Source organism: Drosophila albomicans, chromosome 3 (genome assembly GCF_009650485.2).
Source record: "Drosophila albomicans strain 15112-1751.03 chromosome 3, ASM965048v2, whole genome shotgun sequence".
Taxonomy (NCBI): Eukaryota; Metazoa; Arthropoda; class Insecta; order Diptera; family Drosophilidae; genus Drosophila; species Drosophila albomicans.
This window is the reverse complement of record NC_047629.2, coordinates 17,292,397-17,307,488: the sequence shown is the minus strand read 5'-3', so window position 1 is coordinate 17,307,488 and position 15,092 is coordinate 17,292,397. Positions and strand designations below refer to the sequence as shown.

General features: G+C 40.6%; 1 protein-coding gene across 1 annotated transcript; it reads left to right on the top strand.

The window, feature by feature from the left end:
• The first annotated feature begins 230 nt into the window (after nucleotides 1–230).
• On the top strand, nucleotides 231–14,798 carry LOC117566644 (uncharacterized). The gene is made up of 11 exons (XM_052005814.1): nucleotides 231–1,543; nucleotides 1,629–1,927; nucleotides 3,059–3,578; nucleotides 3,631–3,738; nucleotides 5,240–5,403; nucleotides 9,314–9,575; nucleotides 9,678–9,857; nucleotides 12,743–13,288; nucleotides 13,518–13,695; nucleotides 13,757–14,135; nucleotides 14,196–14,798. The coding sequence occupies exons 1-11, from the start codon at nucleotides 1,465–1,467 to the stop codon at nucleotides 14,412–14,414; spliced, it is 2,934 nt and encodes a 977-aa protein (XP_051861774.1). The 5' UTR covers nucleotides 231–1,464; the 3' UTR covers nucleotides 14,415–14,798.
• The last annotated feature ends 294 nt before the right edge of the window (nucleotides 14,799–15,092 follow it).

The following is a 15,092-nucleotide window of genomic DNA, read 5'->3' as shown; positions in this document are numbered from 1 at the left end:
TCATAAGCCCAAAAATAAAAGCATATTTGATATGCTAATAACCACAACGAAATGCTTTTAGAAAGTTATATTAAAGAATGGAGCATTCCATCTTAAGCCAAAGCGAGTGAAAATGTGCTGCTCGACTAGATGATACCCTAAGATAGATATTAGAGTATCGAAAATAAAACAAAGTTATGTTAAAAGAATTAAATTCATTCAAATATTTCATATTTATTGTCACATTTTAAAAAAATCATTTCAAATTTGAAATTGAATTTCAATGAATAGTGTTCCAGTATCATGCTCTGCTTGCTCCATTTTTTTATGGGCACAGGGTATGGAAGAAGAACAGGGAACAGAACTGCTCCCATTTCCGACATCAAATGTGAATATGAATGACGGGCTGACAGCTCAGAACTCTCGTCTCGGCTCGACTCGGCTTTCAGCTCTCAGCGGTTGTTGCAATTATGTCGCATCAAATAATTATAACTTGACTTGGCAAACATTTCCTGCGTTTCGTAATAATTAGCCAAAGAAGCCCCCAAGATATGCCAGCGGCAGCAGCAGCAGCAGATGAATCTCACACACAGAGCGAAGAACAAAGAACAAGCGCGCGCCCAAACATCAAGATGCGAATACCAACAACAAAAACAACAACCTCAACATCGACAACGACAACAATTCAACCTGTTGGTGCGAAGCGTTCGCTAATGGCGAGAAGAAGATCAGCTTGTCGACTGCAGACTGCAGACTTGAGCTTGCGGCTGAGTCTGTGACTGAGACTTGCCACAGCGCCCAGTTTGATTCTGGCCAGCGACGCGTGCGGTTGTCGCTGCTGTTGTTGCCGCTACAAATAGAAAAAAATTTCAAAGTAAAGCTTATGTGTTGTTAAAGACATGCCACAATTGGCACCTGCGTCGGCTTAAAATGTGTGTGAAACTCAGTTAGCTGCGTCGATTGCAACTGCTGCGAAACTGTGCCAACTGCAGCTAAATTGGCACAGCTCTTCGGCTGTGTTTTGATCGCGCTGCTGACCCATTTTGTGGTAACCTGGCGTGGTCAGGTATCAAGGACACAATCGCCAACACAATTGATTCTAAGCTGCTGCTAGCTTTGCCGTCTCCCGTGAGTGAATCATCCAACTCCATTAAAAATAACAATAACAAAACGACCAGTAAAAGTGGAGCAGCAGTCATAAGAAATCTAAGTAGAAACAACACTTGAAATGGAAAAGCAGAAGACACCAACACCAAAACCAAATAACAACAACGATTGTAATAACAACACAACAAAGCGACGACATAAAAGTGAATAAGAAATTGTCATGCTTTCATTAACAGCAACAACAGCGACAACAACAATAACAACAACATTAACAACAAACGCAAAACAAAACTCAAATTTAACTGTCAGCAATTTGAGTTAAAAGCAAACTCCAAAACAGTGACTCGTGACTCGTTACTCGTCCAGTGAACAGTGACTATGTGGTGGAAATTAAATTGTGATTTGCTGCTACTCAGCCTCTGCCTGTTGCTCTGCCAATTAGAGCCCATGAGTGCCAGTAAGTGCAGCCAGTTGTGCATCCAAATTCCCCTACCAGCCTTTACGCTAAACGACATCTCCTATTCCTCCTCCTCTCTTGTTAGGCATACTCAACACATTGCTGGGCGTGCCGGCGGAATGTGTGCATCAGAGTGGCGTTTGGCCTTGCAAACTGAGCTTCTCCTGCTGGCTGCAAGGCGGCAAGCATGCCAAAGGCTGCGGCAGCAACAAATGGCTCTTCAGCTGCTGCGTCACTGAACCCCATCAGCATCAGCATCCACATCAGCATCAATCGCCACTCGATAATCTCGTCGACTACAGCAAACTCAAGATGAGCCTCAACAGTCTGCCCAAGCGTATTATGCTGCGACGACGCGATGATAACGAGCTGCACAATGTCAAGGTAAGAGACAGCTGGGACTTTAGATTGTGTAATTACAGTAGACAACAGTATTGAGGTAGCTGAAATCAAAGGAAAATCACCGAGAAAGCTGAGATGTAGTATTCTTACGGGAAGTGAAAGATGTATAAAAGGGAATGATGGCAGTGTGGAGAGAGCTTAGGTTTAGTATTCTCATGGGAGTTGAAAGAGATTCTAAACTGAGTGTCAGTAAAACAGCTGCAAAGTCATAGGCTAAAACTAGAAGGAGACAGCAAAACTTACTTTCTGAAACATTAACTTTACTTTGATTTAAAATTGTATATTATTATCAAGAGTACATACATACATACTTGAAACTTAGCAATGGTTAATCTAGAAATCGTTTGGCATTTGAATCTTGATTTAGTAATATAACTTTTGGGTTCAATTTTGACATAATTTCTTTTCAAGAATTTTTCTCGAATTAAGCATTTTTTGTTCCTGTTTATAATATAATATGTTAAATAAGGCAAAAATTATGTTGTAAAACATTAACCTTCTTGATATAAGATTTTCTAAGTGCAATGTTAATATTTTTGCGTTTAAAAATTGGGAATATATACAAGAATTTTAGGAATAGTCAATCTAGAATTATTGTAGAATTTGTACTTTTATTTAAGAATTTGCTTCTGAGGTAAATTTTTACAGTCATCATCATCATTATCAATCAACAATTTGTTCTTAATCTTAGCATGTTTCATTTTCTTGTGCATAAGATTGGACACATAATTTTTCTATATATATATATCAACACACTGAATATATGTATCTGAAAAGGTAGCGACAGAACTCACGAAAACCTTCCGATATTGTGTAAGAAATAATAAGCCCAATTGCATAGATATGAGTCTAGGTGCTTGGGAAGACTTTTAGTTAAAAACTGTGCTAACCCATTAAGTTCCAAATGCGCCGACTTTAACCGATCGCACAGCGTGTGAGCCGCGACAACAATGGCAACCAGACAATTGAAAACATTTGTAATGGAAAAACGAGTTTTCCACAGCTCATTTTCAATGCATGTTTGTGTGTGTGAGCGAGTGCTCTCAATGCTGTGATTAATTATGCGGCAGAATTATGGTATGAACTAATCTTAATTTGATGATGATATTGCAGCCCGAATGCGGCATGCCACGCACAGCACAGAATACGCTGCAGAAGCGCATCATTGGCGGTCGGCCGGCCCAATTCGCCGAGTATCCATGGCTGGCACACATACGAATCGCGGAGTATCAATGCGGCGGAGTATTGATCTCGGCCAATATGGTGGCGACGGCGGCGCATTGTATACAACAGGCGCAGCTGGATGATATCACGGTGTACTTGGGTGAACTGGACACACAGAATCTGGGCCATATTCATGAACCGCTGCCCGTGGAGAAGCACAGCGTGCTGCAGAAGATCATACATCCGCGCTTCAACTTTCGCATCACACAGCCCGATCGCTACGATCTGGCGCTTCTGAAGCTCGCACGTCCCACGGCTTTTAGTGAGCACATTTTGCCCATTTGCCTGCCTCAATATCCGATTCGTTTGATTGGCCGCAAGGGTCTAATTGCCGGCTGGGGCAAGACGGAGGCGCACATGGGTCATGCCGGCACCAATATGCTGCAGGTGGCCAGTGTGCCCATCATTTGTAAGTAACAAGTGATGGGAATAATTCAAATTTTAAATAATTCTGTCCTCAGCCACCTTGGACTGCATACGCTGGCATGAGAGCAAGCAGATCAATGTGGAGATCAAGTCGGAAATGTTTTGTGCCGGTCACTCTGATGGTCACATGGACGCTTGCTTAGGTGAGTTAAAAATAAAAGGTGTTGCATACTTTTAGGTGGCTTATTAACAGCGCTCTGTTAAGGCTTTTACCGTGACAGAAATAACATAAAACAAGTAAGAAAGCTACAGTCGAATGTACTCGACTGTGAGATACCCTCTACCCATTTTGAATAAAAGCAATATATTTTGCGGTATTATTCTCAAAATATACCGAATATACTGCAAAAAATACTAAAAATATACCAAATTGTATATGTGGTATATCGATATAGTACCGCATTCAAAATATACCATAGACGGCACAATATACCAGATTGTCGGCCAAAGCAACTCAGACCCCTAGTAAGTAGGCGTTTTTGCCCATACAAAAGTATTTCTTTAATAACTTCCACAATTTTTGTCTGATCGCAACCAAATTTTCAGGGATCATAACTACTATAGTTATTACTGTATATACTAAAATTCGTAACTCTAGCTTTAAAATTACGCTGGTTATTCGATTTTTTTGATTTGCAGGGGCGGAAGTGGGCGTGGCAAAAATTTAAAACAAACTTGATCTGCGTGCAAACATAAAAAATGCTGTCGAAAAAAAATTATAGCTCTATCTCTTATAGTCTCTGAGATCTAGGTGTTCATACGGACAGACGGACAGACGGACGGACGGACAGACGGACAGACGGACATGGCTATATCGTCTCGGCTGTTGACGCTGATCAAGAATATATATACTTTATAGTGTCGGAGATGCCTCCTTCTACCTGTTACATACATTTCCTGCCGGCACAAAGTTATAATACCCTTCTACCCTATGGGTAGCGGGTATAATTAGCTGCCTATTTAAAAGTTTGATGACTTGAGCGTTATATTGGTTTATATATTGAAATAAAAAATATATATGTATTTGTGAAATTTTGTGGAGTACTCAATTAAAAATTTAAAATCAAATTTTGTTTGTCCATTGTTTTTTTATTAAATTGTTATCCTGTTAAGAATTAGATGTCATAGTCTACATTCTTCACAATGACTTTACCACAACAATATAAAAAATAATTTCATTAAACTGAAATACAAGTCCACATATCTGCTAATTGTCTTTTTATTGTCTAATTCTTAAATTTATTCTATAATCATAGTATTTTCTTTTATTAAGTTATACATAGTATACATTATATATTTTACAATAACGCCAACAATTTTAAAATTAAATTTCATATAATAACTGAAATAAAGGTCTACAACCATTGCTAATTGTCATTATACAAAATTAAAATTTCTAACTAAGATTCGCTTTTTTTAATTGGTATTTTTATTTTATGTGTTAAAGGATTTTAACATTTTTTTTTCTACCCATGGGGTAGAAGGGCATTATAACTTTGTGACGGCGGTATATGTTTATCTCTATGGTACATTGTCGGTTTATTTTAGTATTTTTGCCGTATATTATTTGATGTATTTTAAGAATAATACGGCACTAGTCAAGGTCACTCGACTGATACCTTTTTTTATTTCATTTCCTCCTAGGCGACTCTGGTGGTCCTTTGATTATCAAGGAGCGTGGACGCTACGTGCTAGTGGGCATCACCAGTGCCGGGTTTGGCTGTGGCGTAGACCATCAGCCGGGCATATATCACAATCTGCAGAAGAGTCTGCGCTGGGTGGAGGATGTCGTGCAACACAATGAGCTGTAGCACAGAAATTGAAGCAGTTCGCAGGGTGTGGCAAGCAAATCTCATTAGTTTATGCCGTGTAGCATTAAGCAATGGCCATGTGCAATCACAAACAATAACAAGCAATAACAATTTATTCGATTTATTAAATATTATTATGTAGTTAATGTAACTGTGTCCCTTGTTTCGGGGTGTGTGCGTGGGTGTCTTGAGAGCGAGTGACCGACCTTGAACGCCAGCTGGTTGGTGTTCAACTGTTGCATTTGGAATTGAATTACGCACTTTGCAACACGTACAACAAATTTGCCTTTGTGTTATGTCATTTGGCATTCGCTGTGCTGGCCCATTTCCCATTTAGTGTGCCTGCCATAAATGCCACAATCAACTGCTTTCAGCTCAGCCAACATCGAGCGCCGTGCAGTTGGCTACAGTAACAACAATAATAATTTGTACATTAAACACATTAAGACGAGCCAAGTCAAACACTCGTCGAATGTCATCTGTCAATTGCCCAATGTACTTAAATTATGTTACGTTTTGTTTTATTTGAGCATTGTTTTTATTTTTGTTTTTTTTTTTTTGTTTTTGCTTGATTATTGCTTTGTCGTCAAGTGTGTCAAACTAATAGTTTTCCATGAACCCAATCGAGTCTCAACTTTAACTCCGCCCCCAAAAACAGCAATCAATTATTTGGGCTTTGTTCAATTCAATTATTGAGCCAATGTTGCAGTTGCATTCGTTGCTTTATTGTTGCTATTCATTTTTCACGCTTGAGATCAACTTGAAATAAGATGTTGTATGCGTTTGGCTTTCGCTTCGCTGCCTGCTGCCCTGCTGCTGCTCTGTCTCTCTGTCTCCAACTCTATCGCTGGATGTCTGCAGGTTTTTCCTGTTGCAATTTGTACAATTGTTGTTGATTTTTGTGACTGTTTGACTAAAATTACTTGGCAGCCCACAAATTGGTGGCAAAACTTAACTTCCTCTTTTTTCTACTTGCTGTAAGTGTGACTCTGAGCGCAGCTCCAAATTAAACATTAGTCATGCCAGCGGCAGCAATAACAACAACAACAAACAGCAACAGCAACTGGCAGAGCAACAACTAAGCAACATGCGACATGCAATTGCCAAGTGAGCGACAAAAGTTGCCGTCGTCTCTGCTCTGAGGCCACGTCTTGCCTTTTCTTTTCACTTTCGATTTCGATGCGAGTGTGACTCTCCACACACACACACATACACAAACACAGCGACACACACATACACTGGAGCAACCGCAGTCGGCGACTCTGTTTCACACTCTTTGGGCGCTTGCGTATTACTCAATAGTCAACGTTGCGACGTCTCTGCGGCGTCTGTGCGTGTGTGTTGGTGTATCGCTGTGTCTGTTGGTGAGCAGTGTTGATGGCTTTTTGATTTTGAATTTGTCAGCCAACTGTTTATTAAGTGTTTTGACGTTACCGCAAACTGTTCGCGAACGCAAAGTCCGCGCGCGCATCTAGAGCCCCGAAAAAGAAACAAAAACAGTTTCGGTATTCGATATTAAACATTGCAACTCACTTACTTACTCGCTCGCTGTGTGAAAGAAAAAGTGCGTGACGGGGCTGAAACGATAAAGAAGTACGCAAAATGTTAAATTATTAAAGTGGCCGCGAAATATGCACTGTGAATTATTGCCAAATATTAACGCAAATTGTTATTGTTTGCGTCTTTTGTTTATTTTGCTTTTGTATATTTTTATTTAATTCAATTTTAAGTCGCGACCGCCGCCTGCTATGCAAACGAGCGATTATTCAATCAAAAACTCGCGCCGCTACGTGAATTAAGTGAAACACACACAAATTGCACAAAATCGCAGACAAACAAGGCAACAACAACAACAACAGCAACAATAACGAGCACAACGGCAACAGCTACGATATCAACAAGCACAACAACTATATCAACCACAACAACAACAACAACTACAACGAAAGTATTGCAAAATGCGCTCAGTTGCATGGCAGCTGACGCTGCCAACATCACAACTGATGTTGTTACTGCTGCTTGTCGTGTGTCTGACTCGCTGTCTCGTTGACGCCGCGCACAGCAGCTACAACTCTGTCTACAATGAAGTGGTTACTCCAGAGCTGAAGCAGGCCATTGACAAGGATTTGCCCAAGCAGGCCAAATTCTTTGATGAGCTCGATTGTAAGTACACTCCACACCAGAAACAGCGTAACGATTAGGTACACACTTAAAAGTTCGTTGCCTAAGTCTTTCGATTCAACCGAGAGAATACTTAAGAAGTTCGTTGCCTGAGTCTTCTGTCCTTAAGCTTGACTTTCTTGTGTAATCTGCTTTTGCTTAAATTACGAGTAATTGAATAATTGAGTGTCTTCACTTCACTTCCTTTCGTCATTCTGAATCATCCTGGAATGTGCTCAACTCGATTACCTTTATTTCCTCGCAGTTCGTTGCCTAAGTCTTTTGTTTTGCCTGCCGTGACTCAGCAAACATGGACAACATGCGACAATTACATAATTTACATATTAGTTAACCTTGAGCGAAACATTCGATTCGATGTCAAGTTCACATGATTCACACATAACAAATTTACGCCATCAAATAAATATTTAATAGCGAAAGTTATTGGCTGGGTGTGAAAACGATACAAGTTGTGTTCGGTTCTTGGGTCACCCAACAGACTGCAGACAGCAGACATATTATGAATGCGTACAGCTTTAATTGGACTTTCCAAAAAAAAAGAGCCACGAAAAAGTAAAACACGAATACCAATTAGCCCGCAAAACGCTTAAAGTTAAAGTTGGAAACTGAAGCTGAATAATTATTTTGTCGACAGAGAGGCGACATTAACATATGACTAGCCCATTCTGCGCCCCGCGACGCTGAATGAAAGCGCATGTTATGGTCCATTATGAATGGTCCATTAAAATAATTATCAAAATAAAAAGTAGATATGAAATATCATCTACCAATCTAGCTGCATATTACACAGCAAAGTTGAAAGAAGAAAAAATGACTGTGCAAATTGCAGCACAAGTTCAATGGCATGCATTGCCGCCACGCTGCCATGTAATATAGAAAATCCGCAATAGAAAAACAGGGTATAGAAAAACAAAAAGCAAAAGTCTCTCTGCAAAGCGACACTTAAAAACTACTCGGGAGCAGGAAAATCAACTGCAATTAACGACAATTGCAGGCGACATTCGAAAGTGTTAAACAACAGCCATGTTATATATAGATTATAGATTATTTTGTGATCGAATACACAGCACTCACTCACACTCAAACACTTGAACGAGTACACGCACTCGTACTCGTAATAGAGCGCTGGCCAGCTAAAAGAAACCTTGACCAATAAAAGCAAAACAAAAAAGGCAAATCCCAATCATAGACTTGGCAACATGTTGCCAAGCTTTGTTGTTTGCAACAAAACTCGTTGTTGCCTTCTCTCTCTGTCTCTCTCTCTCTCGCACTCTCTATCTCTCGTTTACTCTCTTCATTAGCGTCTTCTCTCGAGCGCGCGCGTCTTCGGCTTGAGCAAGTGAAATGGCGAAATGCGAGCAATGCTCTTCGGCAGCTTCGTCGCTGCGCAAACACAAAACTTTGGCTTAGTTCTGAGTTGAATTTCCCGACGTGCGGTTGCCTTTTTGGTTTTGAGCTGCTCGATGCGCTAAAGCCACAGACAAAAACAAAGCCCCGTTATTTACAACTTTAATTTTCTTTTCGTGCGCCGCGTGCCGTGAAAATTGCCATCCGTTGCGCATGCGTAACTCAGAAAGTCACTGCTGAATGAAAATAAAAGTGAAATCCTTATCACGAAATTTTGCAAAAAGGATTGTGAAGCAAAAAGAAAGTGACCACAACAACAGCAGCAACAGCAACCGCAATAAAAGCAACTGCATTGACAAGTGTTGAAAGAAAGTGAAAGTCATCGCGCAATTGTCGTTGTTGCCGCTTCGCGCTCCTTCAGGAGCTGAACATGTCGTGCCACAGAAAGGATAATTGGCTGTGGCTTTGGCTCACACTTACCACAAGCTTCGTCCTCACGCCTCCCTCCGGCTACAGCGTCGCTGCCTTAGGCTATCCCAGCGCACAACAGGAGCATGACATGCTCATCTTGGACGCACTGTCGCGTCGCAGCGGCACCGGCTACTATGGCGAGAACAGCGTCATGGAGATGCTATCCCGAAGTACAACTGCCCCACCATTCCCCTTTCCCCTAACAGTGTTCTATTCTCTTTTATTTTGTGTGTGTGCGTGCAACTAATGCCCCATTATTTTCCTATTTGCAGTGATACCACAATCGTGCCGCTTCCGTGGCCACAAATTCGAATGCGGCCTGTCCATCTCGTGCGTCTTGGGCGGTGGAAAGCCGCTGGATCTCTGCTCCGGCGGCATGATCTGGTCATGTTGCGTGGACAAAGATCTCGACGCCGAGGAGAGTCCACATGCGGCGCCGGTCAACAATACAAGTGAGTAGAAAATCGCATTCTAAACGCCGCTTTTTGCTCTGCGCCGTTTGCCATTTCGCCAGCTGCTTTTCCCATCCGACCATCCAATTCATGTTCCTTCTCCAGTTGCAAAAATACGTTTTAAAGCATTTGCTGCTCTTTGTCTTACTACAGAGCAACAAATTGCAAATTGCTGCGCTTCGAGTTATGCAATTCGCCGCATAATAGCGCAATAAATTAGTTCGCATTTCGAAAATGACAACAAATTGCTCGACTTTGCCTACACACACACACACATCTACACATATACACTCAATTGGCAGCCGCAGGGCTGTCGAGGCAGAAGCACAACAACAACACACAAAATGCATTGCGCTGACATTACCAAATTCAATGCAGACACTCGCTTTAAAGGTGTCAATGGTAGACCATCAATCGTGTCGATCAGGGAGCACTCGAGTGCAAAGCAAAGCAAAGCAAAATACAGCAAAAAAAAAAGACTTTAGCACTACAATGGACATTATGTGCATTATGTCATCAAGTCGATGACAATATCAATTTGTTGAGCTTGCAAATTGAATAAAGTTTACTTAGCTAAATGATTTGAAAGTAAAGAGTAACGACATTGTATGTTATAAAAATGTGCATTATTGTTGATATAGAATTTGGTTCCATAATTAAATGATAATAGCATATTTTACTACATAAGTAACTATAGTTAGTAACCCATATTAAACAACTAATTTATTAGTGAGAGACTTATATATATTTAGTTCCGTTTTTTCTAACCAGGGGTAACACTTTTCGAACAGTTAAATCAAGCGTAAAAGTAGATCGCGTTTCTTAAATGCTTTGCTCACCATTAACTCTTAACTATCGGTCAACGAGTTAAAGTTAATATTCAAATATATATCTATTAGTAAAGGCAATCATAGAGATAAACAAGTACAAAAGATTTAGTCAAAAGTACTCGACAGTGAGATACTCTCTACCCATTGTGAATAAAAGCAAAACAGTGCGACATTAATTTTAAAATATATCAAGATTAGCAACCGCAAAAATCTTTAAAATATATTTGGTATAGTACTACATGAAGATATAGAGTGCAAAATATACCAGATTGTCAGCTAAAGCAACTAAGACCCGTAGTATGTAAGCGTTGAAGTTGCCTCCATCCTCCTGATACATACATTTGCTGGAGGCACAAAGTTATAATATCCTTCTACCCTATGGGTAGCGTCTATAAAAACGAAATATTTAAAATTTTATTGAAGAACTATTTGAAATCCAGAAATCCAGAAATTTGTATATAGTATAGTAAAAATTATAATAAAAAAAATATATTGTTCACTTTGTTGATTTACTAACAACACTAAAATCAAGTTTGTTTTTTTTTTTTAGTTTTATAATACGTACAATATTTGTGTATCAAATTTATTGGCTTCTCCTCTTAGCCTTGCCAAGAAGCAATTAACTTCACGAGCCATTCATATTTTACTGTTTGCTGCAGTTTTTTCTTCGATTTTGCACTTCGCATTCCTTGATCAAAATTTGATTTTGAATTATTTACGCTTTACCACCAAGTGCATTCGTTATATCGTAATCTCTGCACTTAGTTGCAAAGCAATAACAACAGATATTATGCCACACTCTGAGCCTAGTACACATAAAGAAAAAAACAACCAAATAAAAAAATACAGTTACTAAGCAGCTTGCTGCCATTTTGTTGTGCTCTGTTTAATTTTCTAGGCTTGTGCTTGGCTCTTTTTTTTTATGTGCATGTTACACAGCCGCAGCAACTACTACGAACAAATAACTAAAAAAAATAGACAAACGCATTACAACATGTTATAAATAATTCTTGATGGAAATTTTTGTTGATGCTCATTAAAAATGAGCCGAAATTCAGTTTAATTTTTATACGTTTCTTTTTTTTTTTTTTTTGTTCATTGTATTTTTTGGAGCAATTTTCTTAAAGCTCGTAAAGAGGAAGAAGTAGCGTGCGTTCTGTCTCTTCACTTTCTTCAAAAGGGGGAAAATGCTGTGAGTGTGTGCCGCTTTCTGGGAACTCTGATTTGTTGTGTGTCTGTGTTTGTTTTTGTTATTTTTGGGGTTTGCGTGCCAGTCGAGTGTAAAATTTTCTTAAAGTAAAAACGAGCGAGAGACAGAGACGCGACAATGAAAAGGCCAAAAAGTCTGCTATTGTCGGTTGCGGAAATAAACGAAGGTGAACGTTTTTGCATTTGAAAAGTGAAATTTTCGTGGCTTTGTTTTCTGAATTTTGCCTGCAACGAGTTTTATTTCGACTACTTCAACTTCTTCATTTTATTATTTTTATTTATTTATTTGTTTTGAGGCGTCACACACATATACACACACACACACAAAATGTGGGAAAAATCACAAGCGCCAAAGTTACGACATTCCAAAAGCTCCAAATAAATCTCCTCCATCTCCTTAATACAAGAAAGTGTTAATCAAGTTGTGTCGTTCTGTGAATTTGGTTTTGTTGTTTTTGAATTACGTGCGAATTGTTATCGCATTTGTGTTGATGTGTGCGTGTGAGTGTGTCTTTGTTTCTGTCATGGACAGTTGGTCAGTCATTTGGTTTGGTTAGTGGCGACTTTAATTTCGACTTCATTGGCTCCGCGCGGTGACATAATAAAGTCGTGCTGGGTTCCCCCAGTACGAGTAATTGCCGGGGCGCAGTTTATTTCTTTTTATTATGATTACTTTTGCCTCGGATGTCTTTCACTTGCAACTGACGGATTTTGTGGCGAAAGTTGACCCTAGTTAAAAATGAATGAAAGATCTCAGAGACACTTCACCAACAACACCATAAAAAAACAAGACCTGGTTGTGCATAGAGGAAAACTGCAACATCATCATGATTCTTACACACACAGGTGACATAATACATTTACACGACATATATCCCGATCTGTCGCCAACGGGCAACAAGCCAGCGCATCATCAGCATCAACTCCAACACCATCAGACGCAGCACAACAATAACGGCCTTTCGGCGGCCTCGTCATCATCATCAACACGTCCCGCCTACCCCAACCACGCCTACTACAGCACAAAGCGTCCGTCGCATTACAGCAGCAATCCGTATAAGCCCAGCTCTAGTTCCGGTTCCTCCTCCGGTTCATCATCATCCGCACATCGCCCCGGATCAACGAGTCTGAACAGCTGGGAACAGCATGACGTGAATCATTTGGGCATCACGAACCATCTGGACAATTTCTTTGATGTGGATGCACCACCCGACAGTAGCAGCGGTGGCGGTGACATAACACGTCCACAGCAACCGCAGAAACCGCTGCCACACGAACCACAAGCTCAGCCTTTTGCGGTGGGCAATGTGCTCGATTTGAATGCCGGCGAAGCGGTGGATGAGTACGAAAGTGGCGGTGGCTACAACGATGCCGGCTATCGACCTGTTCCGGGTACTAAACCAACTGCTCAATATTCTCGTTACACTTCTTTCTCTTTCTTGGCACTAATGCAAGTTTTCCTTTGTATGCACCACAAAAAATCAACAACAACAAGAACACTACTCTCACTCACCTAGTTATAAAGTATTCTGCACTATCCGCTCTTGCTCTCACCTTGACTTTAGTTTCATATGATATAAAATTTGTACAAATACTTACTATCTACTTTAACTTTTCACAGGTTGTGGCGAAGTTTATTCACGTTCCAATCGCATTGTTGGCGGTCACTCCACGGGCTTTGGCTCGCATCCCTGGCAGGTGGCACTCATCAAAAGTGGTTTTCTCACACGCAAACTCAGCTGTGGTGGAGCGCTGATCTCCAATCGCTGGGTGGTAACAGCTGCCCACTGTGTGGCCACGTAAGTGACAATTATTTGGGACTCTATCAATAGTTACTTCAACTGTTTTTTGCATTTTCAGCACAACCAACTCGAATATGAAGATACGTCTGGGAGAATGGGATGTGCGAGGCCAAGAGGAGCGTCTCAATCACGAGGAATACGGCATTGAGCGCAAGGAAGTACATCCACACTACAATCCCGCCGACTTTAAGAACGATGTGGCGCTGATACGTCTGGATCGGAATGTTGTCTATAAACAGCACATCATTCCTGTCTGTTTGCCACCGCCTACCACAAAATTGACCGGCAAAATGGCCACAGTGGCGGGCTGGGGACGCACGCGACATGGACAAAGCACTGTGCCCTCTGTGCTGCAAGAAGTCGATGTGGAAGTCATCTCCAACGATCGCTGCCAGCGCTGGTTCCGCGCAGCTGGCCGACGCGAAGCCATACACGATGTGAGTGTCGAAGTTTTCAAAGCTCTTTTCATTAGCTAACTTATGTGTACTTCCTTCCAGGTGTTCCTTTGTGCTGGGTATAAGGAAGGCGGTCGCGATTCCTGTCAAGGCGATAGCGGTGGGCCGCTCACGTTAACCATGGATGGCCGCAAGACGCTCATTGGCCTCGTGTCGTGGGGCATTGGTTGTGGTCGGGAGCATCTGCCGGGCGTCTATACGAATATACAGCACTTTGTGCCGTGGATCAACAAGGTTATGGCCAATGACAACAATGCGTAGAATCGAATTGAATCGATTATAACAGTCTCTCATTGGCTGGCTGTCATTAAGTAATCGAATTGGACGACTGCAGTCACACACACTCGAGTAATTGCGCTGTTATTGTGCGTACGTGCATCTGCATCACCGTTGCCTGGCCATGTGATTCCTCTACGACTCGGGGTTGCTAGTGTTTAAGTATAAGCTCCCAAAGTTGCGCTCTCTTAGCTGCGCGCACCTTCTATTTATTTCTATTATTATTAATATTATTATATTTCGTTCACCACTTTTGTGTAACTTGTGCGTAGACATGCAACAGTTAACACTAATCATAAACATATTTATTACAAACGAATCGATTATAAAATTTCATGAATTTACACCTAATTTTATTGCTAATTGTAATTAATAATTAACAAAAAATAAAAATAAAAATGTATTAAAAAATAATTATACAAAGTTTTAATAATTAATCTAATTTTTTGGATGTTTGTATTATTAATTTTTCATTTCTTATACTCATTTCAAATTTATACTAACGAATGACTTAAGACACGAACTGCAATTCGTTGTATAATAATCGTTGCATACTTTTAAGCGCAAACCAAAACCACGCTAGCCGAGACATTTCAGTTTTCGAAGCGAGTTGGCAGCACTACTCGAGCACCTTTTACATGATAAAATGCGGCAGATTCAAAT

Excerpts from the sequence above, each read along its gene's own strand:
- LOC117566644 (XM_052005814.1), top strand. The coding sequence starts at position 1,465 with ATGTGGTGGAAATTAAATTGTGATTTGCTGCTACTCAGCCTCTGCCTG. Across the intron at positions 13,289-13,517 it reads CGGCTATCGACCTGTTCCGG|GTTGTGGCGAAGTTTATTCA; the intron begins GTACTAAACCAA and ends AACTTTTCACAG. Across the intron at positions 13,696-13,756 it reads GCTGCCCACTGTGTGGCCAC|CACAACCAACTCGAATATGA; the intron begins GTAAGTGACAAT and ends TTGCATTTTCAG.